At 44.7% G+C, this 27,730-nt stretch overlaps 1 protein-coding gene across 1 annotated transcript in view; it reads right to left on the bottom strand.

Annotated features, from left to right (window-relative positions):
• Window positions 1-7,483: 7,483 nt before the first annotated feature.
• LOC127587440 (SH2 domain-containing adapter protein E-like) overlaps window positions 7,484-27,730 on the bottom strand; it is a 42,541-nt gene continuing 22,294 nt past the window's right edge. Inside the window, exons 4-7 of the mRNA XM_052045762.1 lie at window positions 15,336-15,572; window positions 14,021-14,183; window positions 12,427-12,546; window positions 7,484-9,120 (exon numbers count right to left, since the gene is read on the bottom strand). Of these exons, the coding sequence (XP_051901722.1) occupies window positions 8,934-9,120; window positions 12,427-12,546; window positions 14,021-14,183; window positions 15,336-15,572 (707 nt within the window). The 3' untranslated portion in view covers window positions 7,484-8,933. The remainder of the gene's footprint in view (window positions 9,121-12,426; window positions 12,547-14,020; window positions 14,184-15,335; window positions 15,573-27,730) is intronic.

Here is a 27,730-nt window from a genome sequence, read left to right as displayed (position 1 = left end):
CCCGCGTAGTTAATTCCAGTCAGAATTACTAAATGTATTCTCCGGCGTTGGAGATCCTTCTTCAAGGACGCAGAGGAGTTTTATGTCCAAAATCCCGCCCCAATACCCAATGGCGCCAACTGATTGGCTGCGCTGGATGTCAGCCAGATGGCCGTTCTCCACTTGGGTCTCTCTGATTGGCTGAGCCCCGAGCCCATCACTCACCTAGCAACCCGCTAACTCCCGAAATTCCGGCAATCTGCCCTTATTGGCACCGTCCCGGAGTTGCATTAATCGTATTTGTACTCGATCTCTCATCATCAGCCCCGAAAAAAGAGACCTTTCAAATTCTTCCCTCCCCCAATGATGCTTGTCGTTGCTCATCCCGCCCACAGATGAGGGCAATACTCCACTCCGATTGGTCCACAGGCACTTTCCGACCTGTCAATTACTTGTCCAGGGCACCCCGGAGGTAGTGGGAGCCCAGCTGAACCTGTTGGTCAGAGGGTTTGGGGAGGTGGTATTGGGCATGGATCCAAGTCCAATGCAGTCACTGTTGACTGATCTGTCTTCTATTTGAAATAAATACCCTTTCTTTTTGCATTCTGCAGGGGTATCAAAAATAGGGCATAGGCTGAAGGTGAGAGGAAGGAATTTTTAAGGGGATCTGAGGGGTAAGTTCACTCAGAGAGTGATTGCTATCTGGAACACGCTGTCAGAGAAAGTGGTGGAATCAGATAAAATGACTGCGTTTAAGAGCAAAATACGAACTGCTGGAGGAACTCACTGGGTCAGACAGCATCTGTTTCTGCTGTAACTCCATCTACAAGTTTGTGGATGCCACCAGCGTAGTGGGCCGAATCTCGAATAACGATGTCGGAGTGCAGGAAGGAGAGGGAGAGAGCCTAATGACGTGATGTCATGACAACAACCTTCCTCTCAATGTCACAGAACATTGACCTCAGGAAGGGGGGAGTGGGGCGGTGCACACCCTCCTATCTACATAAACGGTGCTGAAGTCAAGAGGGTTGAGACCTTCATATTCCTCGGAGTGAATATCACCAATAGCCTGTCCTGGTCCAACCACATAGATACAATGGCCAAGAAAGTACACCGGCACCTTTACTTCCTCAGGAGGCTAAAGAAAATCGGCATGCCCTCTTTGACCATCACATGCACCATAGAAAGCATCCTATCCGGGTGCATCAGGGCTTGGTTTGGCAACTGTTCTGCTCAAGACCGCAAGAAAGAGAGTTATGGATACAGCTCAGCACATCACAAATACTGGTCTCCCCTGCATGGACTCTGTGTACACTTCCCGCTGCCTTGGTAAAGCAGCCGACATAATGAAAGACCCCACCCACATTCTCTCTTCTCCCCCCTCCCATCAGGCAGAAGACACAAAAAAGCCTGAAGAACGAACCACCAGGCTCAAGGACAGCTTCTATCCCGCCGTTCTAAAACTATTGAATGGTCCCCTAGTATGGTAAGATATACTCTTGACCTCATAATCTACCTCATCATGGCCCTTGCACCTTATTGTCTGCCTGCACTGCCCTTTCCCTGTAACTAACACTTTATTCTGCATTCCGTTATTGTTTTCCCTTGCACTACCTCAATGCACTGATGCGATGAAATGATCTGTATGGATGGCAGGCAAAACAAAGTTTTTCACTGTACCTCAGTACATGTGACAATAATAAACCAATTTACCAATTTAATTTACCAAGTGTTTGAGAAGGTGGGTTTTACCCTTAGCATCCTCCACCCATGTGCCCTGATGATGAAAGTCCATGATAAGACCCTGCAAAGTGTGGACTTGCTTCTCAAGTCTTGGCAGCCACCAGCCAGGGAAGGCAGACATGGATCACCATCGCCTCGAGCCAACTTGAGGAAAGATCGAGACCTTCAGACCTGGGACAGAATTCATGGTCCATTAGGTAGAGATCCATGCCCTCCTACATTTGGTCAAGAAGGCGTATGACAAGCTTGCCTTCATTAGTTGAGGCATTGAGTTCAAGAGTTGGGAAGTTATGTTTCAGCTTTAGAAAACTCTAGTTAGGCTGCATCTGGAGTATTGCATTCAGTTCTAGTCACCCATTGCAGGAAGGATGTGGAGGCTTTGGAGAGGGTGCCGAAGAGGTTCACCAGGATGCTGCCTGGATTAGAGGGTATGTGCTATGAGGAGAGGTTGGACAAACTTGGGTTGTTTCCTCTGGAGTGGCGGAGGCTGAGGGGAGACCTGATAGAAGTTTATAAGATTATGAGAAGCATAGATAAACAGCTGGTAGAGGGCATGCATTTAAGATGAGGGGGTGAGTTCAAAGGAGATATGCAGGGTAAGTTTTTTTTTACAGACTGGTGGGTGCCTGGAATGTGCAGCCAGGGGTGGTGGTGGAGGCGAGTATGATTGAGGAGTTTAAGAGGCTTTTTGATAGACACATGAATGTGCAGAGAATGGAGGGATGTGGACATTGCGTAGGCAGAAGGGATTAATTTAGTTAGGCATTTAATTACTAGTTTAATTAGTTCAGCACAACATCGTGGGCCGAAGGGCCTGTTCCTGTGCTGTTCTATGTTCCATTTCAAAGCACTGTAAAGGTACCACCAATGTCAGCTTCCTTCTTCAAGACTAACATGCCCAGCATTAAGGCTGCAATGGCACTCAGCGGGCCACATTGTTACCATACCTGGAACCAGACTCCTGAAAGAGGCACTCTGTTCCAAGCTCTGTTACAGTAAGAGATTAGCAGACGGACACAGGAAAGGTTCAAGGATGTTCTTTGACAAACTGCAATATTCCCAGTTATGCCTGGGAATCTCTGGCCCATGACTGTTAAATGGAGAAACGGCATTCGGGTTGGAATTGAGAAGCTTGAGTCGATGTCTCGGGAGTACACTACACCCAATGGATGTGGCAGGAGGGGTGGACCACCTGCCAAAACTACCCACGCCATCAGATATCTCCTCCCCATCTGTAACAGAGTGTGAAGGTCCCACGTTAGAAATCATTACCACAGAACTGGAGTGGAAGACAGTCATCCTTAAACCTGAGGGACTGCTTTAGAAGTTCTGAACCCAGTTGTTGTAATGAAGGGTCTTCGACCTGAGGAGCTGGCTGATTCTCCCTCTGCAGATGCTGACTGACCTGCTGAACATTTCTGGAATTTTCTAATTTTGTTTCAGATTTGCAGCAGGTTTTTTTTTGCTTTTTGTTTAGAATCCGACTACTCATGACGTAGAATGATGAAAAGATAAACCTTCGGTCTTCCAGTCCATCACGAATGGTGTTTGTGAATCCCAGTGTCAACGTTTGAGATTCAATATTCTTCACTTTACTCTGGATGAGTGCATCTCCAACAAAAGCTGCCCCCTGCCAGCCATCCCACCCATCACTTTCAACATTCACTCTCTCAATCGCCACCACAGTGCACCATCTACAGGATGCCCTGCAGAAACTCCCCAATTTTTTTTTTAAATATGGAGACACAGGTGAGACTGCAGATGCTAAAAAATCTGGAGCAACACACACCAAATGCGGGAGGAACTCAGCAGGTCAGGCAGCACAGTGTCTTGCAAACCCACCACCTCTACTACCAAGAAGCACAAGGGCAACAGGCGGATGGGAACAGAACCAACTAAAGGTCCCACCACAATTCAAGTACCACCGTGACTTGGAAATAATTGCCATTCCTTCATTACAACATGGTTTGAAATGCTGGAGCTCCTACACAAAAACATGAAGCAGTACTTCCAACACTCAGACTGCAGTGGTCTGTGGCAGAAATCTTCTCGCAGCTGCCATCGGGCAGGAGGTACAGAAGCCTGAAGTCCCACACCACCAGGTTCAGGAACAGCTACTTCCCTTCAACCATTCGGTTCCTGAACCAACCAGCACAACCCTAATCATTCCCTCAGTACAGCTTCACTATGACCACATTGCACCACAGTGGACTATGTGTTTTTTTGTTCTAATTTTGTTCTTTCTTGTATAATGTTGTATAATTCATGTTTTTCTAGTGAATGTTGTGTCTCTAATGCTATGTGCCGGTGATGCTGCTGCAAGTATGTTTTTCATTGCACCTATACGTACATGTACTTGTGCAGATGACAATAAACTTGACTTTGAAATTGACACATCTATAAGTGCAAGTGAGGATGGGCAATGTCTGACAAACTGGCTTTGTCAGTGACTCCACATCCCATGAATGAATAAAAGGAAAAAGCTGGAGAGTTAGAATGTAAAATTCACTGCTGCCGATCATAGCTTAAATAAATTGACCAATGCATTCCAAACAAATACTTGATTGAAAAAGGAATATTCAGAGAAAGTGGATCATGCAACAGTCAGCAGTACAACATTTTTGTGCTGCAAAGTTCTATGGCTCAATGTTTAAGGCAGTGAAGATCTTTTACAAATAATCGCAATAATTATCGGAGCCAAAGGTGGCCCAACTCCTTCTCTGATGGACACTAAGATGGAAGTTTCATCTTTTGGTCAGGGAATTGAACAGGCTGAAGGGAAGTTGTGTTGTTACCAGAGTAGAATCCAGAGCCGTGCATTCAAATTCCATCACAGAAACTGGGGATTTTAAATGGTTAATAATGGCCCTGAAACCTCTAACGACAATGGCAGAGAAATTATTGGAAAAAAAATGCAGATTAATCTGTACCTGGAGAAGCAGGGATTGTTCAGGGATAGACAACGTGGCTTTGTTAAGGGATGGGGGAGTCTTGCCTGACTGATTTGACTAAATATTTCTTGGAGGGTGACTAAATGTGTTGAAAGGGAAGTGTACCTGATGTAGTTAGCATGGACATAAGCAAGGTCTTTGATAATGTCCCATATGAGAGACTGGTCCAAAAGAGCTCATGGTATCCAGGGCAATATGGCAAATTTGAGCCTGGTTTGATGATAGGAGCCGGGGTGATGATTGAAGGTCATGCTTGCAATTGGAAGCCTGTGACCAGTAGTGTACTGTGGTGATCCATGGCTGGGTTTTCGCTGTCGATTATATACATTAGTGATCTGGATGTGAATGCAAGAGGTAGGATTGGAAAGTTTGCAGATAACATGAAGATTGGTGCTGTTGTGGATAGTCCTCAGCTACAGAATGATATCAGTTGGTAAGATGGGCAGAGAAATGGAGATGGAACTTGATCCTGAAAAATGTGAGGTGTTACATTTTGGGAGGACTAAAAAGGCAAAGACACCCTCAATTAATAGTTCATTCCCTGGGAAATACTGAGGAACAGAGGAGTCTTGGTCTTCATGTCTAGGGGTCCCGGAAGGGAACAGCACAGGTAGATAAGGTGGTTAATAAGGCATACAGGATACATGCCTTCATCAGCCATGGCATAGAACAGGAGGAGGTATGTTAAAGCACAACCATATAAAACATTAGCTAGGCCACACCTGGAGTATCGTATGCAGTTGCGGTCACCACACTATTGGAAGGATGGCATTGTACTGGAGAGGGGGCAGAGGAAATTCTCCAGGATGCTGGCAGCGATGGAGCGCTTCAGCTGAGAGGAGGGACTGGACAGACTTTTCCTTGGAATTGAGAAGGTTAAGGGGTGATCTGTTGAGGTGTGCAAAATTACGAGGTGTGCAAAATTATGAGGGGCATAGATAGGGGACGGTGAGAAAACTTTCCACTGAACAAAGTGTCTATGACCAAAGGGCATAGGTTTGAAGTAATGAGTAGGAGTTTTAGAAGGGATTTTTCATCAGAGGATGGGGGAGTGGTGATGGCAGGTACTCACAAGTTACAGAGAAACTTATTACAGCACAGGGACAGGCCTTTTGGCCACGGCGTCTGTGCCGACCACGCCAACCTAACTAATCCCATCTGCCTGCACAAGGTCCATATCCCTCTACTTAGAAGTCTTTTAACAAGCACTTGGAATGCACGGCAAAGAAAGCCACAGGCCCAGTGCTGGGAAATGAGATTGGTATAGCTAAATACTTGAAAGTCAGCACAGACGTGGGCCCAAACAGCCTATATCTTTGTTCTATTACTCTACAAATTGTTGTAAAGCTCATGTGGTTCAGTAATGTGTTTCAGAGGGGGAAATCTCCATCCTTACCTGGCCTTCCCAACAGATGACACCAGACTCACAATGGTTATATGATGGTATGTTATATATGATGCCGTGTGCCTGTGATGCTGCTGCAAGTAAGTTTTTCATTGCACCTGTGCCTATGACAATAAACTGGACTTTGACAACAACGTGGGGTGCCACAGTGACACATCAAGCACTGTTATTGCCTTGCAGATCTTGTGACGCAGGCTCGATCCTGACCTCTGGTGCTGTCTGCGTGGAGTTTGCACCCAGTTAATTCTCTCTTCTCCCCTCTCCCATCGGGCAGAAGATACAGGAGCCTGAGGGCACGTACCACCAGGCTCAAGGACAGCTTCCATCCCTCTATTATAAGACTATTGAACAGTTCCCTTATACGATGAGATAGACTCTTGACCTCACAATCTACCTTGTTATGACCTTGCACTGTATTGTCTACCTGCACTGCACTTCCTCTGTAGCTGTGACACTTTACTCTGCATTGTTATTGTTTTACCCTGTACTACTTCAATGCACTGTGTAATGAATTGATCTGTATGAACGGTATGCAAACTTTTCACTGTACCCCAGTACAAATGACAATAATAAACCAATACCTTCTGCCTATGACCGCCTGGGTCTCCCGAGTGCTCCAGTTGCTCCCACATACCAAACGTGCTGGTTGGTAGATTAACTGGCTTCTGTAGATTATCCTAGTCTGGGGCTGGGGTTAATCGGAGTATGACAGAGAGAATAGGTTGAAGGGAAATGTGGGGGAATGGGACTGAAGCGATTGCTCTGCAAGTTAGCAGTGGCTTGAGGCCGAATGGCATCCTTCTATAGAACACAGAACAGTACAGCACAGGAATAGGTCCATCAACCCACGATGACTGCAGCAACCATGATGCCAATCTAACTAATCCCATCTGACTGCACCTGGTCCATATCCCTCTATTCCCTGCCTGTTCTTATTTCAGTCTAAATGCCTCTTAAACACTGCTATCACACCTGCTCCTATCACCTCAAAACTGTCCCCCCCTTATCTTAAACCTAAGCCCTTTTGTATTTGACATTTCCACCCTGGGAAAAAGACTCCATCTACCCTATCTATGCCTCCCATAACCTCATAAACTTCTATCAGGTCGCCCCTCAGCCTCTGACGCTCCAGAGAAAACAACCCAAGTTTGTCCAACCTCTCCTAATAGCTAATACTCTCCAATCCAGGCAACATCCTGGTGAACCCCTTCTGTACCCTCTCCAAGGCCTCCGCATCCTATATCATTCTGAAATGTGAATGTAGTTGACCCCTGACTACCGACTCAAAAGATACTCAGTCCTGGGGAAAATAAGGATGAGCAAAACATTCCAGCAACACCCACATCCTGTGAACACACCTTGGTAGAAACTGAACAAAAGGATTAAACTCTTCCCATTTTGCCAAGTGTTTTTTAATTAAGACATATTGCAGGAACAGAAGCAGTGAAACAAATCCCATTATCACTGTTTGTCACAGAATACAATTCAATAAAGACACCTCACCATCTGTTACTGCCCACCATCGCGTCCCATCAGCAGAAGGTGTGAACTCTGCACAGATACGAGGATTGTCGTTACCAAGAATAACACATGGTGTGTTTTCTAAGTGAGAGCAAAACACATCAGGAACAAGACAGTGCATGTGTTAATCTAGCCTCTTGCAATGTTAAGTTCTTCAAAACAATTTGTACAGTGAAATGCAGCAACAACTGTTAATTGGCAATTTTTTTTTTGCAATTTGTTTTGCTATTTAAGGTGAGAGTTGACATTTCTGGCAATTGAGAATCCTTCCTAGTGAAAGCTTAGAGCATTCCCAACACAAACTAGTATGTGATGTGATAGTGTAGAGGGAGCTTTACACTATTCTAATTAAACATTCCCATGGAAGGGATGTGCAGGTTAGACATGGGGTAAAACTCCTTCTACACTGCTCCATCACACACTCCCAGGGTTCGACATAGAGTAAAGCTTACTCTACACTGTCCCATGACATATTCCCAGGGCAGAGATAGCACAGGTTAGAAACAGGGTAAAGCTCCCTCTACACTGACACGTCACTAACTCCCAGGGCAGAGACAGCACAAGTTAGACACAGACTAAAGAAACAACGGGTTAGATATAGAGGTACACTCACTCTACACTGTCACATCAAACATGCCCAGGGCCCCTGCACTGTGCCTTCAAATGTGCCCAGTGCAAATTTTACAGACTGAATAAAGCACCCTTTATGCTGGTCAGAGTGCTTGAACCCAATGCCAAATTTGTATTTGTGTGACGGGATCTTAGTCCTTGTTTCAGCTGTTCTCTGGCCTCCAAATGAGATTGCTGTCCTGAGACCAAAGTGACGGATTGGGGGCGCTGTAGATTCATTTCACAGCCAGTTAACTGAACATGGAGACCTTCAGCCCATCATTCTGAGCTAGACACAAAGGCAGAGCCCAGGGTGAAACAGCCTGGACCCACTCATTCCTTTACTCTTTCCCAATTCACCTCTCTCCAGTCTATCTGATGTTCACTGGGCTGGAAAACAGGCCACATTCTGCTTGCAATCAATTTCCACTACACTCTGTTAGAAGACTAGTTCCGGTGATGTCCTTTGAGTCACTCGCTTCCACTGCAATGGAGGGCTGTAAGTGTGCAGCATGTGACCATGTTTCTCCTCTTGTACCTGTTTGTGAGTTTGGAAGCTGTTTTGTCATACATATTAACTACATTGTGCAACATCTGCTCCTCCCCCTTGCTTTTCTCTCTCTCTCTCTCTCTCTGTCAGTTGGAATTGGTTGGGAGGCCACTGATGGTCTAACAGATGGAATGTCCTCTGTTCAGCAGATTGTCCTCACAGACGGCTGTGCAAGTTATTGCTGTTTGTTTGGCACAGGGTAAAGGAGAGTCATGTGCTCCGCATCCTTGAATGGAAGCTTCTCAGTGCAATAGTACTGCACTACCTCTGGGATACTGTTGAAGAGAGCACTGTTCTGATTCAGCGTATATTTATTGTCTTTGGTCTGGGCCAATATGATGTGGACACATCCCTGGCTGGTTCTGCAAACAGGAGAAAATAACAGAGAATGCATCAGTACCATCAGGGGCCATTCTGCAGTTGATACAGCCGCATAGTCAACAGTGAGGAAGAAAGCTGCAGACCACAGGAACATCTCAAAGGACTGCTCAGATCTGGACCAAGGTGCAAATGGTATCCGACCTGGAGAAGTGTGAGATAATGCACTGAGGGAGGGCACAAAGCAAGTGAACACCAAACAGTGGAGAAGTCACCAAGACCAAAGACGCACGGGTCTTGAAGAGGTGAGTGATAGAATCAGGCAATCGTTGAGGGGAATGTGGGGAGAATAATATGGGATCAGTGTAGGATTGATGTAGACAAGTGCTTGATGGTTGGCGTGGCCTTGATGGGTTGAAATGGCCTGTTTCTTTGACTTAATGAACCTGCCAGTACACACCCACGGACAGGTGAAGTAGTTACGAAGATGCTCTCCTTTACTGGATAAGGTATTTATGAGAGCACGGAAGTTGTGCTTGAGATGTGCAGCACACTAACCATTGACAGGTCACACTAGAGTATTGTGTCACTACATCACAAAAATAACCAGAGAAGGTTCAGAGATGAGTTTTGAAAATGGTCATCAGGAATGAAGAATTTTAGTTATGAGAATGGATTGGCTCAACTGGGATTGTTTCTTTTGGTGTGAAGGAGACTCGGAGAGATTCAGTGCAGTACATTAGATGATGTGGGCCTAGACTGTGTAGAGAAAGGACTGCTTTCTCCTGGTAGACAGTCAATAGGAGGACATTTATATGGAGGCTTCAGAGAGAACCTGAAGAAAAAAAAAATCATCCAAGTGGTACAGGGAATCTGGAACACTGCCTGAAAGAATGGTAGAGACAGAAGCTAAAGCCACATTTAAAAGAAAATAAGAAAAGGGCAGATGCAGGTAATCTATCCTATCACAGACTTTCCTTTGTTCTATACATCCCTCCCCACCTTCTCTCCTACTGAAAGCTGACTTGCATCCCTCACAGTTCTGATGCAGGGTTGCACACCCAAAACATTGACTGTTTTTCCTCTCTCTCCACAGATGCTGCCCGACCTGCTGAGTTTTTCTAGGATTTTCTATTTTTGTGCCACATTTAAAAGGTACTTGGCTGAAGATCAGAAGGGAAGGCAACCTGCCATCCTTAGTTATCTGCTATTCCAATATCCCCAGCAAGTATGCCTGAACCTGAATCCCCTAAAAATATGCAACACAGAAGACACTATATATAAATATACAAATTAGCAGGTGTAGGCCATATGGATCCATAAGCCTGCTGTACTATTTAACAAGATCATGGCTAATTTGAATTTTACCTCAACTCTGCTGTCTGATCTACCAGCAGTAACCTTGCCTATCTAGTGTCTAGCCACTCCTGCCTTAAAAACATTCAAAGCTTCTGCTTCCACTGCTCTTTGAGAAAGAAGGTTTGAAACTTGCATGACCCACTGAATGACCCCTAATTATAGATTCTCTACAAATGGAAACATCCTCTCCACATCGATTCTGACAAGTCCCCTGGATCTTGTATGTTTCAGTTGTCACCTCTCACTCCTCTAAGCTTCAGAGGATACAAGCCCAGCTTGTGCTCCTAAGAAAACCTGCCCATTCCCAATATTAAGGTAGTTAACTGTCTCCGAACCACTTGCAATGCACTAACACTCTCCCTTAAATAAGGTGACCAGTACTGCAGACTGTTCTGATGTGGTCTCAACAATACCCCTTCCAACTGAAGCATAATCTTCCTACTTTGGTATTCAAATCTCTTTGCAATGAATGATAACATTGTTAGCTTTCCTAATTAGCTCTACATGCATATGAGAATTTTGCAAATTATGCACAAGTAGACCCAGATCCCTCTGCACCTCAGAGCTCTGTGATCTCTCACCAATTAGACAGAATGCTTCCTTTTCAATTTTCCTGTCAAATAGACAGCTTCACATTTCCACATATTATACGATCCACTTGCTGGACCTTTGTTCACTCACTTAACCTATCTATGTCCCTTTGTGGTCTCTTTGTGTTTTTCTTCACAATTTTATTATTTTTCTGTCAGCAGCAAATTTAGTCATCCTGACTTTGGTGGCTTCAGCCAATTCATCAATATAAATTCTCAAAGGCATGCTACTTATTACATATTGCCAACCAGAATAAAAGAAATATTTATGCATTTCCCTGTTAACCAGCAAACCTTCTATCCATGCTCATACATTACCTCCCACACCTGAGCTTCAGTTTTCTGCAATAACCTTTGATGCCATGCCTTATCACGTGCCTTCTGGAAAACTGTGGAGGACATCTACTGGTTCCCCTTTATCCACAGCGCATGTCGCCTCTCCAACGAACTACAATAAATTGGTCAAACACGATTCCCCTTTCACAAAACTATAATGACTTTGCTTTATTATCTCAAGGTTTTTCTGTGCCCTCTTTAATAAAACTTCTAACGTTTTCCCAAAGACAGATGTTAAACTAACTGGACTGTAGTTTCCTGCTTTCTGTCTCCTTCCCTCTTTGAATCCAATGGAATTTTCCCCAAATCTAGGAGATTTTGGAAAATCAAAACCAGCAAATCTATTATCTTACTGGCCACTTCTTTTAAAACCTGAGGATGGGCAGCACAGTGGCACACGTGACAGAGCTGCCATTTCACAACTCTAGTGACCCCAATTAAATCCTGACATCTGGCGCTGTCTGTGTGGAGTTTGCACATTCTCCCTTGGTACTCTGGTTTCCTCCCACATAAGGTTCTGAGGGGGCACGGCAAGGCAGGTGTTGAGATGTATCCATTAATTGGAGAGACTCAAACAAGGGGACATTGTTGGACGATAAAAGAACTATTTTTTAAAATGGAGGCAAGTAGAAATTGCTTTTCGCAGAAGGTGGTGAATCTCTGGAAACCTCTGCCCCAGGGGGTTAGGGAGGTCAGATCATTAGAAGTAATTAAGGAATTGAGGGCTATGAGGAACCGTCACAGGTGAAGTTGAGGCCAGCTTACTTCAGCGACGATCATACTGAATGGTGGGGCAGGTCTGAGGGGCCTGGATGGCCCACTCCTGTTGCTATGCTCCTGTGCAACACCCACCACTACCACTCTTCAAACCATCCTGACCCCTTCCTTCTGCCCCTCTTCCTCCTACACCTGGATGCACCGTTAACCTCTCTGGGTGGCATCTCTGACCAGCTGTGCTTTCGACACTGCCAAGGAACTCAAAGGAAAAGAACATAAAAACATTTTGAATTCTAAGCCAAGACAATGCTGCCAAGCACAGGTGTTGACAGCCTCACAAGTACTTACTTTAAGGCAAGTGAATACTTGCTATTTCCTGACTCACTGTTTCGTACCAAGTAACTGGCCTCCTTACAGGCCTGCAGACGAGATTCTGCTTCCATCCGGGTGATGGGTCCGTGATACCAGCTGTGGAGAAAATGGAGAGTCCAGTTAAGTCAGGGTGAGGCTCAAGGCCCACAGCTTGTTTTCATTTATGGTACGTGGGTGCTGCTGGCCATCCATAAATGAACTTGAGAAGATGGAGGCATGGGGTGGTGGGTGGGGAGGAGGGGTGGCTGTGGTGACCTGCTTCTTGAACTACTGTGGTTCTTTTGGTGAAGGTGCTCCTGCAGTGTTGGGTAGAGAGTTCCAAGATTTGGACCAGCTGACAATGAGAAGCAACAATAACATTCTAAATCAGGATGGTATGATTTGAAGGTCCACTTGCAAAGCACTGGTCTTGCCATGGGTCTGTCTCGCCTGATCTGTCAGCTGGAAAAGGTTACAGGTTTAGGAGGTGGTGCCATAGAAATATTAGTGAATTGCTGAAGTGCATTTTATAGATCTTTATACATTACAACCACCTTGTGCCTGTGATGGAGGGATTTAAATGGTTAGGGGAGAGGATGAAGAGCCAATTGTCCTGGACAGTGTTGAGGTTATTGAGTGTTGTTGGAGCTGTACCCATCCAGGCAATTGGACAAGATTCCAACATGCTAGAACATGGAAAGGCTTTGGAAAGACTAGAGGCAAGACACTGATTGGAGGACACCCAGTCCTGATCTGACCTTGTCAGACTTGAGATTTCTAAAGATTAGGTGAAAAGGTGGAGCATTCAGTTGACACCACACTTGGGTTTCCAAACACTGTAATCTGTAAGGAGAGGCTGTGGGATTCTAATGGGCAGAGTAATGTTAGTGGAGAATTGCTGTGTACAGTCTAAGTTTACTTAACCTACCTAAGAATCTTTGGAGCTAGCTTTCCCTGACTCTTTCAGTCTGCAACTTGTGGAAGGAGAGGTGTGTTTTCGTGGCTGCGGTGTTATGGAAGCCCTGGAGCCATAGTAATTTCCACCACTTACCAAAGAATCAAGATCAAATCCAGAAAGTAGCCAAGTATACCAGTGAGGAGACAGTGCGGTGAAGGTTCACTGGATTGTTTCCTGGGAGGGTTATGCTCAGTGGGGTGGACTTACTTTCACTGAAGTTCAGGGGAATGAGAAGGCAGTGCATTGAAGCTTATGAAGTTCTTAAGCAGGATTAACAGGGTAGATGCTGAGATGTTGTTTCTTCCATTTGGAAAGTCTGGTGCTGGGGGTTCACAGCCTGGGAATGTGCAGGACATTTATGACTGAGATTTTCTCATACAGAATCTACAGGGTTGTGGAGGCTCAGTTATCAAGTATATTTAAGGCTGAAGTTTGGATGCTAGGATATGGAGATCAAGAAAATAGACAAATAGAAGATCAACCACAATATTAATGACAAAGCAGGCTAGAGGGGCCAAATGGCCTCCTTCTGTTCCTATTTCTTATATTGAAGAGTAGATTTCAAAGTAGTGAGGATGCAGGGAGGCGAAAGAAAGCACAGAAGTGGTGATTTGGAGTTTCAAAGGAACTTACACTTGTTTTTCTAAAGGAATGGTTGGATCCACCTTCTCTCCTATCTCACTGCTCTCTGGATTCTGTTGCTTTGGGACCTTCTGAGTCCAGCTTGGGTGCCTGTTATGGTGTTTGACTTTTTCCTCTTTTGGTGGGGATCCTCTTTCTGCGGAGTCAAACTGGACTAAGGGGAGAATGCACAGAAAATGGAAAAATTATTAGCCAAAGTCAAGTGTCTGTTTTGCAACTTTATAGAGTGCATCTATTTAACTACTTGTGAAAACAAAACAGATCTTTGCTGAGAAGTACACTTCAATTTTCTTCCTTCCCTCCAACACTTTGAGGTCTTCTAAGAGCCCCCTAGCAGTTCACCAAATTTAGCTGAGGGTGAACTGTGAGGGGTTATGTAACTATGGTCAGCACACATTTTCTAGTCTATTAAATTGTGATCAAGAACTGTGACAGATATTCCCTGGAGACACAAAAGATTGCAGATGCTGGCTTCTGGAGCCAAAAACAAACTGCTGGAGGAACCCAGCAGGTCAGGCAGGATCTGTAGAGGGAAATGGACAGTCAACATTTTGGGTTGAGACCCTTCATCTGGACTGGATAGACATTCCCTACTCAGAACCCCGAAGCACTAGGAGCAGTTGGAACTAACTTTAGCCATGGCTTGGGAACACGACAGCAGGATTAGATGATCTGACTCTTCAAGCATGTTCAGCATTTTCCACCCAATCTTCATATCCTTGGGTTTCCCTATTAACCTCGGTCTCAGGATCTCAGTAACTGAGCATCCACAGCACTCAAACATAATTCTAAACATCTACAAACCTCTGCATAATAAAACTTTTCCTAACATCTTGACTTCTTACCCTGAAACTTTGCCCTCTAGTTCTTAGTCCTCCAACTGAGGGAAACAACCTCTCACAGCATGCACCCTGTCAGGCCCCATAAGTTTCCATCAGATCACTTCTTATTCCCCTGTTCTAGAGAAAATAACCAAATTCTCCTTCATCTTTTCTTGCAGGAAAATCCACGAGTCAATCTTGCAAACTTTTGTTGCTCTATTGCCAAGGTAAACACACCTTTGATAAAAGGAGACCAAAACCGTACTTCATACTTCAAGTGTGAGCTCACTAAAGCTATTTAACAATTGTAGCAAGACAGCATTACGGCTAGTGTTCTCAGATCCCCTTGCAATAAAGGGTAACGTGCTATTTCCCTTAACTAACTCTGCTGTGTACTAACTTTCCAAACACAACTCCAAACTTTCCTGGATTACATGGCATTACAAGTGGTGCATAGTGTTGCTCTCAAGGGTTTCCTGATGCACCTGCAAGTGCTTTTACGATTTGTTCTGTCTTCCACTCCCAGGGCTGTTCGTACTCTGCTGCAGGTCGTTCATCGTTCTCTGGCAGGCAGCTGTCAATTGGCCACTGGTTTCCCGTCCTTTCTAACGCAGAGTTCCCGAGGGCTTCTGTCTTTGGTCCCATTTCCCCTGGTTCATAGGGACTATCGTACAACAGGGATTGCTTCCCAAGTGGATCCTTTGATCCTCGCCTTCGGATTTCTGGATTGGGAAAAGATCGCAATGTGCTCAGGGATCATGTAAATTCTTGAAATGAGAAACATACCAACACTTTTACTGGGTCTTCTTAGCCTATGTCTTCTTACACATACAGATATTGCAAGCCCCTTACAGCTAATGAAGTATTTAACTAAAATATTTCCATTGTTGTCAGAAACATAGTTGTCAACTTGCTCCCACGTTTGACGTAGTGAAAAACAGATTAGATATTTTAATGGCATTGAATAAGGAGTAAATACTGACCAGGGCGCCTGGGATAACTCCTGCTGCACCTTATCAAAAAAAAAACTTGCCATGGGATCTTACGTACACGAGTGAGCAGACAAGGCCTTGCTTTAACCTCTCATCCATAAAATAAATTGCACTGCACCTCTGAACTGCACTGGGGAACTGGCCGAGATTTTTGAGTTAAAATATCTTGGAATAAAACTTGAATCTTCAGGCATAGAGAACGGAGTACTGTCTGCTGAGTGAAAACTGGCACTTTTGGTTGAGATCCTAGGGAGTATTTTAACACATTTGGATTAAATTAATACTTCTGTCCCAATGATGGAGGTAGAAAACTAGTTACAAGAGAATTAAAATGTTCACTCAAGTCCAAATGAGGAAAGAAATATCAAATTCTAGTTTGGTTAACTTTACTGAGCTAAGTAATGCTAAAGTATTGCTGGCCCAGAGTGGAGCTTCTGTGAATTTAGTTGGTGGTGATACCCTCTTTCTATAAATACTGGCACTCACTGCCAAATTCAATTAATAAGTAATTGTCACTTGGTTGAAGCAGCATAGGAATGTAAGACAGATAATGCCCATGGAGCAATTTCCCAGCCGGATCCAGTATCTTCAAGAGAAAAGTGTGGTATACATGTGGTACATAGAACCCCCAACCTGCATACTCAGGACATGTGTATGATCCCTCAATACTGTTCGCATTTGGGAGGGAGTGGAGTGGGGATAGTGGCTTCCCCAGTCTGTTCAGGCCATGGACAGATGAATATAATATTGTGTGTTTAATATGCCCCTACAAAAACAAATGTCTGACGTGATTAAGTCCCCAAATTTTAAAAAAATCTATAGTACCTTCAGCAATGTCAAGTCACCACAAAGTGCTTTCTAGCCAATTAGGTAATATGTGGTGATTGTTATAATTCACTTTTATAATGTATTCCCAGCACTGTGGGCACCGTTGGCAAGGCCTTCATTGATTGGTAAGGCCTTGTTGCCCTTGAAAAGGTGGCAGTACAACCTAGTGACTTACTAGGCCACCTCAGAGGACAGGTAAGGGTCAGGCACTTAGAATCACAGAACTGAACGGCAAAGAAATGGGCCCTTTCTGCCCACTCTGTCCATGCTGACCGTGATGCCTATCTATGCTGATCCCATTTGCCTGCATTAGGCCCGTATCGGTCTACACCTTTCCTATCCAAGTACCTGTCCAAATGCCTCTTAAACTTTGTACCTGCTTCTACCACCTGCTCTGGCAGCTCGTTCCAGATAACCACCAAAACTAACCCCTCAAATCTCCTTCAAATTTAGCCTCCCCTTCCCCTGACAAAGACTATCTACCCTATCTACGTGCCTCACAATTTTATAAACCTCTATAAGGTCACCCCTCAGCCTCCTACATTCCAGAAAGGATAAACACAGCCTATTCAATGTTTCCTTAAAACTTCAACCCTCCATTCCAGGCAACATCCTGGTGAAGCTCTATGCTCTCCCTATTGCTACCACATCCTTCCTATAGTGTGGTGACCAAAACTGTACACAATACAAGATCGACACGACTTCTCTTATTCTCAGAGCCTTGGCCGATGAAGGCAAGCATACCAAATGCCTTCTTCACTGCCCTATCCACCTATCTCGCCGCTTTCAGGGAAGGACAGCAGATTGAACCAGATGGTATGCTTATGACTACCCAGTAGTTTTATGGTCACCACTGCTGACATTTCATTTAACTATCTAAATCTCGGAAAACAGAATCTAAATGTTGTAAGAAACATAGCAACCAGCGTGCATATGGCAAACTTCTGCAAATAGTGATGACTGCAGATTCATTTTAGGAGTTGGTTGAGGGAATAACTATTGGACAGGACACCAGGGAGAAAGGAAAATTACATAGAACAGTACAGCATGGAACAGGCCCTTCAGCCCACAATGTTGTGCTGATCTAATTAAATGCAATCAAGTGCCCAACTAAACTAATCCCTTCTGCCTAAATATCCATATCCTTACATTTCCCACACATTCATGTGCCTATCTAAGAGCTTCTTGAATGTCCCTATAGTATCTGCCTCCACCACCACCCCAGGCAGCACACTCCAGGCACCCACCACTCTCTGGTGTAAAAAACTTGCCCCGCACACCTCCATTGAACTTACCCCCTCTCACCTTAAATGCATGTCCTCTGGTATTAGACATTTCAACCCTGGGAAAAAGATACTGGCTGTCTACTCTATCCATGCCTCTCATGATCTTATAAACCTCTATCAGGTCTCCCCTCAGCCTGCGCCGCTCCAATGAAAACAGCCCAAGTTTGTCCAACTTCTCCTTATAGCCAATGCCTTCTAATACAGGCAGCATCCTGGTGAACAACTTCTGCACTCTCTCCAAAACTATATCCTTCCTATAATGGGGCGACCAGAACTGAATGCCAGACTCCTGCCTACTTCTACTAGTCCTGATTTCTACCTCCTTCTGAATCCCTCCACTTTCTGACCCGGTGCTCTGATTCCCACCCCCCTGCCAAACTAGTTTAAACCCTCCTGAGTAGCACTGGTGAACCTCCCGGCCAAGATATTGGTTCCCCTCCATTTGAGGTGCAACCCGTCCCTCTTGTACAGGTCACCCCTGCTCCAGAAGAGGTTCCAATGACCCAAGAACCTGAAACCTTGCCCCCTGCACCAGTTCCTAAGCCACTCATTCAATTGTTCTATCATCCTATTCCTGCCCTGACAAGCACGTGGCACCGGGAGTAATCCAGAGATTACTACCTTTGAGGTCCTGCTCTTCAGCCTCTTTCCTAACTCCCTACACTGACAGTGCAGGACCTCTTCCCCCTTTCTACCTATGTCATTGGTGCCAATGTGCACCACGATCTCTGGCTGCATACTCTCCCCCTTGAGAATATTCTGCAGCCACTCAGAGACATCCTCAACCCTAGCACCTGGGAGGCAACACACCATCCTGGTGTCTCTTTGGCGGCCACAGAATCTCCTGTCTGTTCCCCTAACTATCGCGTGTCCTATCACTATTCCTCTGCCTGACTTTGTCTGTCAGGAGCTGTAGCTGGGTGCATCTCCTGCAGATTGTAGTCATCAGGGAGACTGTGAGGTTCCCTGACTTCCCACATCTTACAGGAGGAGCATTCCACTGCTTTAACTGCCATCCTGCCTACATTGAATCAAGGACTAAGGATTTACAGACAACAAAATAAAGACCTTACCTGTGCCTTCTCACTGAAGCCTTTTTTAAAGAGCTGCTCGCACTCCCCTCACCTAGGTCACTTCCTTCGCCTCTTCTCGCTGAAGCCTCTTGGGCCAAAGCCTCAGCTCCCCATTCTTACACTGACCCACTCACACAATGACCGCTCCAAAATGGCCACTCCGCTTGACCCTACCTTCCTCTTATTAGCTGAGTTGCCATGCACTTAGCCAATCAGAAACAACTTTAAAAAAGCTCCTGGCTCCTCCCCTCTGCTGCTCAGAACATGTGCATGTCGATTGGAGCCTGTCTCCCATCTTTGAAGAGGCTATAGGATCCTTCACAAACACCCAGGAGGACAGACAGTCTTGATCTCTTCTGAAGGATGGTGCCCCCGACAAGTGCAGCCCTCCCTTGTTACTTTCACTTACACACTCAGGTTTCAGAAGTGTACGTCAAACCCACAAGGTTCAGACCTTGAGGTATGGGGTGTCCTAGTAATGCACATTCACACGGCTAATTGTTTCTCCCTCAGACTGAGAGCTTTCCTCTCACGTGATCATCCTCGTCCTTCCAACACAGAGTTGTGACCCTGTGACTCACGGCAGCTATATTTCCCTTCCAACAATGGCTCCATGGGAATAAATTGAGAGGTCGTTACTTTTCCCAGCAGGGCAGGAACCTGTCAGAAGTCCACTCGTTTACATGTGAAGCTGTTACAAGTCAGCACTTTCAGACTGCCCACACCGTCAGTCACCACAGGCAGCTGGCACGCCACTGAGAGGCACCAGGTCCTCCACCCAGTTTCTCAAACGAGGATACTCCGCTATGGTCAAAAGCCAGCGTTTTCAGAGGGACTTTTAACATCAAATCACTACATGTAGGAAGTGCATAATTGCACGAGATGGTGCACGGGACAGGTCTCTGGTAGAATGATTGAAACCATCTCTTGGGATTGGTGTAATTATACTTACAATGAAAGCTTGGCCAGGCTGGAATTGTTTCCTTTGGAAGACACAAGATTTAATCACAGTGTAAAAAGTCATGAGAGATCTTGCAAGGATGAAATGGGAAGGTTGAATAAGGCAAAATAGTATGATTGGAAGGGAGGTAAAGAAAAAGAAAAAGAAAAATCCACCTCAAGGGTAGTAGGTATCTGGTATTCACTGCCTGGCACACTATCAGACACAGAAACACTCAGTACTTTAATATGTTGTAACCTCTGAAGTTCCTGATTGTGAGCTGGAAAGTGGGATTGGTCTGGCTAGCTCTTCTTGACCAGCATAGACACTATGGACTAAGAGGGCTCCTTATGGCATAAATTTCCTACAGCGCTAAGACAGGTGCAGCACTGCAACAGACTATGGAAATACTCAAAGAGTCATAGAGCACAGAAGCAGGCCCTTTGGCCCACCTAGTCCATGCTGACCAAGATTCCCATCTAAGCTACTCCCATATGCTCACATTTGGCCCATATCCTTCTTAACCTTTCCTACCTGCCTACCTGTCCAAGTGAATTTTAAATGTTGTTAAGGTACCTGCCTCACCCACTTCCTTTGGCAGCTCGTTCCATATACGCAACCCTCAAGTCCCGGCAACAACCTCATAAATCTCCTCTACAATATTTCCAGCTTAATGGCATCTATCCTATAGCAGGGTGACCCAAAAGGAACAGAATATTCCAAATGCAGTCTCACCAGTCTTGTACAACTGCTACATAACATCCCAACTGCTATACTCAATGCCCTGACTGATGAAGGCAAGTGTACCAAAAGCCTTCTTCACCACCCTGTCTACTTGTGACTCAGCTAGCAATGATAAAAGGCAGCTGAATGTTTTGGATGGGGTGGGGGTGGGGTTCTTCTCCAGACCTGCTACACATTTCTTGAAGTTTCCTTTTGCTTCTCTATTTCCCCCCCACCTTACCTAAAGGTGTTGTCTTTTTCCTGGGGTATGACTTTCTGGAATACTGGCCATTCTTCTTGGGTGAACCAAGAGGAAAGTCTGTATTGGTCACATCACTACCTATCCCTATGGGCTGTTCCCAGGGGCACACACTGAGACAGATATCAAGTGCTGCTGGAAGATCATCAACTCAGCAAAAGATGTCTTTTGGTCTGCCCGAAACTTGTTGGTCTTCCAGCACAGCGAGATGTCCGTAGGGGAATGCTGCCGACTGGCACATTCCAGGCTGCAGGAGTACGTGCTGAGGGACGCACTGAAGCTGGGTGCAGCCAATGCAAAGGCTCTGTGGGGAAGGACCACAGTCTAGGCTCCTTCCGCTACTGTACATGGAAGGGCTGAGTCGGGTGGGGAAGCCCCTCAAACACTGAAAGGGTTTATCACCCTAGGAGGCCACATAAGTGGGAATGGTATTGTGGTTTTAAAAAATAAGTTAACACTACTGAATGTAATGACCATGAATGTAAAAGCTTTGCACTGCCTTTTCTTTTGTAGATATTTTTTTATTATGAATAAAGTTTATTTCTGGGGAAAAAATCACTACCTAGCCTAATCATCTCCGCACCTACTTATCATACAAGCATGCATCCCGGGATTCATGGAATCAGTAGATTGTGATCAGGTGGGAATCCTGGCCGTTTTCCCCATGGTCAGCCATTTTGTTCAGAAACGGAATAAGATGAAAGACCAGTTAATTGGTCTTTGGTAGAGTGTTAGGGAGGAATATTGGTTAAGAATCTCAGAGAACTTGAGCCCCTCCCTTTATAAGGAGCTGTGTCATTTTCATGTTTGCTATAGTGCTGGTTTACCAGCAGGAGGAGGAAAAATAGAGATGGCTGCTCACAGATGGCTGCATACATCCTCCTCTCTGTACTATTATAGCAAAAGGTCACTACTCTCCTATCACCTCAACCTAGTTCAAACCCTGACTCCTCAATCTGCTTTTCATGTAATATAACCATGGGATCTTGAATACTCATCTGATTGGGCACAGAGATAACCAAACATAATGTACATTTGTTCTAAGCAGCTTGTGTGAAAAGCATAACATAGCAGTAACTATGCATTGTACTCCTCTTCTTTAATTCTCTTTCAAATCAAGGACCCCACCCACCCCCGATGTTCTCTCTTCTCCCCCTCCCATCGGGCAGAAGATACAAAACCTTGAGAACACATACCACCAGGCTCAAGAACATCTTCTATCCCGCTGTTACAAGACTCTTGAATGGACCTCTTGTACAATAAGGATGAACTCTTGATCTCTCAGTCTACCTCGTCATGGCCCTTGTACTTTATTTGTCTACCAGCACTGCACTTTCTCTGTAAGTGTAACACTATAATCTGCATTGTTTTTTTTCCCCTTTTGTACTACCTCGATGTACTTATGTATGAAATGACGTCTGGATGGCATGCAGACAAAAGCTTTTCACTGTATCTCATTGCTGGTGACAAGAATAAACCAATTACCAAATCTCAGGACCACACACTGTCATTGCTACATTAGTGCAAGCAACCAAGTACGTCTTTTCCAAATGGTAGTGTGTCCAACAGTGTGGTACTCCCACTGTACTGGCCTGGAGTGGCAGCTCAGACAATGTGCTTGAACCCAGCAGTGAGGCTTGGACTCAAACTTCTGACTCAGAAGCAAGAATGTTACTCCCAAGCTAAGCTGACACAGCGTAGCACCAAGAGTCTACTCGGATTGTGAAGCACAAGGTAAGTGCCGTTTGGCAGTAAAACAGTTAAGTCCATGTTCTCAGAATCCTGTCTCCCTTCCAGATGATTTCCAAATGTGGATGTGTTGTATTGTTTCCAGGGTGCAGTTTCCTCAGGCTGCTTCCTCCCGCTCTCTCCTGCTTCCGCTCTGAGCTGCACGCGCCACATTCATACCGTGGAAAGGAAGTCTCAGCTACAGCAATGGGATTGTTACTGTTAGCCCGGCGTCGCCCTTACTCGGGCGACACTGGGCTCCCATGCTCAGGAAGCTGCAGTGACAAAATAATCCCACAGTCACAGTACATCACTCCACAATTATCAACAAGGGGCTGCTTAAAAGCTGCAGAGAATAGTTGATATCTGAGGGGCAAAGATGTCCATCATAGAGCCCTTCCTGGCCATTGGCTAGAAATTCCAGAACATCTAAATAGGTGCACATGACTGGTGTTGCAGGTAACAACGATCCTCCTGCTGCAAGTGTTGCCGAAGCCCCATATTTCTGGTGTGCTGGACCAGGTGCTGCATATTTTCGAGAATAAAAACTTTTGGCATCAAGGCGTTGTTCGGGTGCATCGGAGGGAGGGAGGCCGTGTCACAGCTGGATCAATGTATGACACAAGAGAGACTACAGATGCTGGAAATTTGGAGCAACACACACAAAGCACTGGAGGAACTCAGCAGGTTAGGCAGCATCTATGGAGGGAAATGAACAGTTGACGTTTCGGGCTGAGACGTTGACTGTTCATTTCCCTCCATAGATGCTGCCTGACTTGCTGAGTTCCTCCAGCATTTTGTGTGTGTCGCTCCAGATCAATGTATATTGCCTATCCCTAATTATCTGGTAAATTAACCACTGCACATTACCTTACCCTATCATGATAGCTATCCATCACTCGTGTGAAGAAGCGAATGGTTATTGCAAGTTCAAATCTGCCAGTGGCATTTACGTGAATTGATAGCATCAGTCATTAGTTCAAGTGGTCTGGTTGCCCACCTTTTTCCTTTATGGATATTAGCACCCATTGCCTTGTATCTGCAAGTTGATTCTGTAAATGGTTCCCTCTTCTCATAATGTCTTCATCCCCCTTCAAGGTTTGTTGCCCTCTTGGTCTTTGCAAATTGCTTTCTGTCTCCAATTTTCAAAGTCACTAAAGCCTCACACCTTTCTGTCACCCAGGTGTGTACCCATCAGCATTCTCCTTCCCTCCATAAAGTAAATACATCCTAACTCTATTGTCCTGTCTTAAACTGTTCACCTATCACCTCTCTACTCACAGACCTACATTAGCTCCCAAGTTCACCAGTGTCTTGACTTAAACATTTCTCATTTCTTCTTGGCCACTCCCCTCCCAAACTGTGCAGCATCCTCCAATCCTACCCAAGGAACACTAATCCTCTGGTTCTGGCCTCATACACCAGTTTGATTTTCAGAGGGCTTCGACTCCGTTGGTGAAGGAGCTGCATTTCACACGAGATGTTAAACTGAGGTCCTGTCTGAGATGTTAACATAATGCCTTGTAAGGATTCTCATGAATTGTTCTGAAGTGTTGCTGTGGGGACTCAACAACTGATCCCATCATTGGCTCCCTCCTGCAAAGCCTGCAACAGAACAGATGTTGCGTATTGTTGCACTCAGACCATGCTGCTGGGAACTGAGGCTAGGTTTGGGGAGCGATGGGGGAAATGAGTAGGGATGAAGGGAGGGAAGGCCAACGGCTATGGATCCTAGTGATGGTACTATGGCCAGAGGACATGGTGGGGAATCTTGAGCAATCAGCACCTAGGGTCTAACTTGGTCCCATTTCCCATATAATGCTTCTAAAGGAGCATTACATAGGGAGTGACGACATCATTCACATGCACAGATATGGAAATTGTGTCAGACTCAGAGGGGTCTCATCCCGGGAAGTACCTGGTAGAATTTCCTGAGTGATATGATCATTATTGTATTTCACAATACAAAAGAATATGATGTTCAATTACAGATTACAACAAAAGAAAATTATGTGACTGAATCTCCAGGCAAATGCTGTTTGTGGGCATGTTGTGTGCATATTGGCTGAATTTCCTACAAGGGTGACGAGACTTCAAAGCACTTGATTGGCTGTAAAGCCTATCGGGCCAACCGAGGCTGGGAAACTGCTGTAGAAGTACAAATTCCTTTATTATGCACCTCTACCATTGAGCTTTCAGCTGCCTAGATCCCAGGTTCCTGTAATTCTCTCCTTAAAATAACATAAAAGACTATTTTAGATTTTCTTTAATCTCTAATTTCTTGTCTCACAGGTCCTGTATTAAAGTACCTAAATTATGCTTTGTGCATAAGGAAAAGGAATGGGACGTATAACCACTCGAGCCTGCTCCACCATTCATTGAGATTGTGGCTGACTTTGTTTTCCTGTTCAATCCACATAGCCCTGATTCTCCTGAAGAGAAAAATCACCCTAGCCTTTTATAGACAATGACTTGGCATCCACAGTCTTCAGGAGGTAAAAGACTCCAAAGGAATCCTCTTCTTCATCTCCATCTTAGGTGTATGACCCCTTATCCTAGATTAGGGCCCTAGTTCCAGACTCTACAACTAGCAGAAACCCCCTCTGCCCCTGCATCTATCCTGTCAAGCCCCATCAGAATCTTCTCTTTCAGTAAGATTACCTCTCATTCTTCCAGACCCAGAGCTAAAGTTCATTCTGCTCAATCATTCTGCTTTCCTCAGAGGAATATATGAATTAGAAGCAGGATGACATCACTTGGCCCCTCAAGACTGATCCACAATTGGTAAGATCATGACTGATCTCATTGTAACCTCAACTCTACATTCCCATCTACCGCGGTCACCCTTCACTTATAAGGTAGCCATCTACCTCAGCCTTAAAAATATTTAAATATTTTCTCTGCCCTTTGAGGAACAGAGTTACAAAGACCTACGTCTCTTAGAGAAAGAAAACTCATTTCCCTTAAATGAGCATCCCCTTTTTAAACAGTGTCCCTTATTTCTAGATTTTCCCACAGGAGAAAACATCTTCTCCTCATCCACCCTACAAGATCCTTCGAGATCATCTACTTTTCAAGTCTTTCCTTAAATAAGGAGACCAAAACTGTGTGCAATACAGGCGACTCCCACATCACAGGAGGGTTGTGTTCCTATGAAGTGGTCCATATCATGATTTTCCGTCATGCAAAGCACTTGCATCAAGAAATGTGAGCAGCAAAAAAATTGTTTATTTATTTATCCCCCCCCCCCCCCAATAAATTCTGAGAGAGCAAATTTTATCCTGTATCTCATATTTTTGGGTAGTGATTTGTGGATTCTGCAAGGGCAAATTTCCGTTACCCCAAATGGCTGTAGTGCAGGGGGTCGCCTGTTCTCCTTGTGTATTTTCACCAAGGTCCTGTACAGTTGTAACAAGACTTCTTTACTCTTTTTGTCCAACCCCCTTGCAAAGTCCAACATTCATCTGCCCTTTTTAACTACTTGTTGTGGCTTTGGTATGAGGATACACAGAATACTTTGAAATTCCAACTCTCACACTATTTAACTAGTACTTTCTATTCCTCCCACCAAAGCAGTAACTGCGTTTCTCATTATATTCCATCTGCCGTTGTTTTACCCATTCACTTAATCCTGATGCTTTGTCTCCTCACAATAATGCTTTTATATCTATCAATGTGACATCAAAAAAAACACTTGAATACACTACAGTCAGTTCCTTCATCCTAATAGATTGTAAACAAGGCAGGCCACAGCACTGATCCTTCAGGCACTCCACCAATTAGGGCTCGATAACTTGAAAATGATCCACTTATTCCTACCCTTTGTTCCATATTAACCAATCTCTATCTTTGTCAATGTATCATCTTCAAGTCCATGAGTCCTTATCTTGTGCAGTGTCCTTAATGTGGCATCTCATCAAATGCTCTTTGGAAATCCAAACATACATCTACTGGCTTCTATTATTCACTCTCAGTTTTATCCTTCAATAAATCAAAGAGATCAATGAAAATTTTTCCCAAAACCATGTTGGTTCTGCTTAATCAATCACACTTTTTTAAGTGTTGTTAATACATTCTTAATAATGGATTCCAGCATGTTCCTGACCAATGTTAGACAACCAGCCTGTAGTTCATTTTTTTTATCTCCCTTCCTTGAAAGTCACGTAAAAATTACTGTTTTCCAATCTGCAGGAAACTTTCCAGAACAGAGTATTTTGTAAGATGACAATCAACTGTCTCCACAGCCACCTCCTTTAGAATCCTAGCATACAAGCCATCTGGTCGAGGGGATTTGCCAGCTCTTAGTGCTAATTGTTTGCTGAGTACTTTTTCCTCTTGCAAACATATTAGTAGCAGGAGTAGGCCACTTAGCCCCTCAAGCCTTTCCCAGCATTTAATAAGATAATAGCTGATCCAAATGTAACCTTGGCTCAGAATTTCTATCTACCCACAGTCAATATAGTTTCATTGTTCAGCACCAGTCACCCTGGTTGATGCTCCCCCCCCCCCCCACTTCAAGTTCTAAAAGAGTGAAGCCAACAGTGGCATCTACTTGATGTTTGAAGCGACAGAATGTCCACATACACAGCCTTATTGTAATCCCCAATGTTAACCCAATGTTAGTACTGGCACCAGTATTGGGGAAGGAGAGAGCTGTTCCGATGGGACAGGCTCCCCTGAACCACGCTGGAACCAAGGTCCTGGCGAATTGCATAACTAGGGCTATGGACAAGGCTTTAAACTAAATAGTAGGGGGGTGAGTTCAACAGATTGGAAAAGTATGGATAAAGTAAAAGAGGAGAGCGCAGGAGAGGTTACTTAAGTCTCCAGAATAAAAAATAAGTCCGAAAGTTTCGAAAAGGATAAGGACTTAACTTCAGGCAACATGGAGACAAATTTGAGAAGAAGGGTGGTGAATAAAGGACTGAAGGTGTTATATTTGAATGCATGCAGTATTTGAGACAAGGTCGATGAGCTTATAGTGCAGTTAGAAATCGGCAGGTATGATGTTATGGGCACCAAAGTCATGGGTGAAAGAAGATCACAGCTGG

Source organism: Pristis pectinata, chromosome 40 (assembly GCF_009764475.1).
Source record: "Pristis pectinata isolate sPriPec2 chromosome 40, sPriPec2.1.pri, whole genome shotgun sequence".
Lineage (NCBI taxonomy): Eukaryota > Metazoa > Chordata > Chondrichthyes > Rhinopristiformes > Pristidae > Pristis > Pristis pectinata.
Note: the sequence above shows the minus strand (reverse complement) of the source record. Positions and strands in the feature narration are given on the sequence as shown.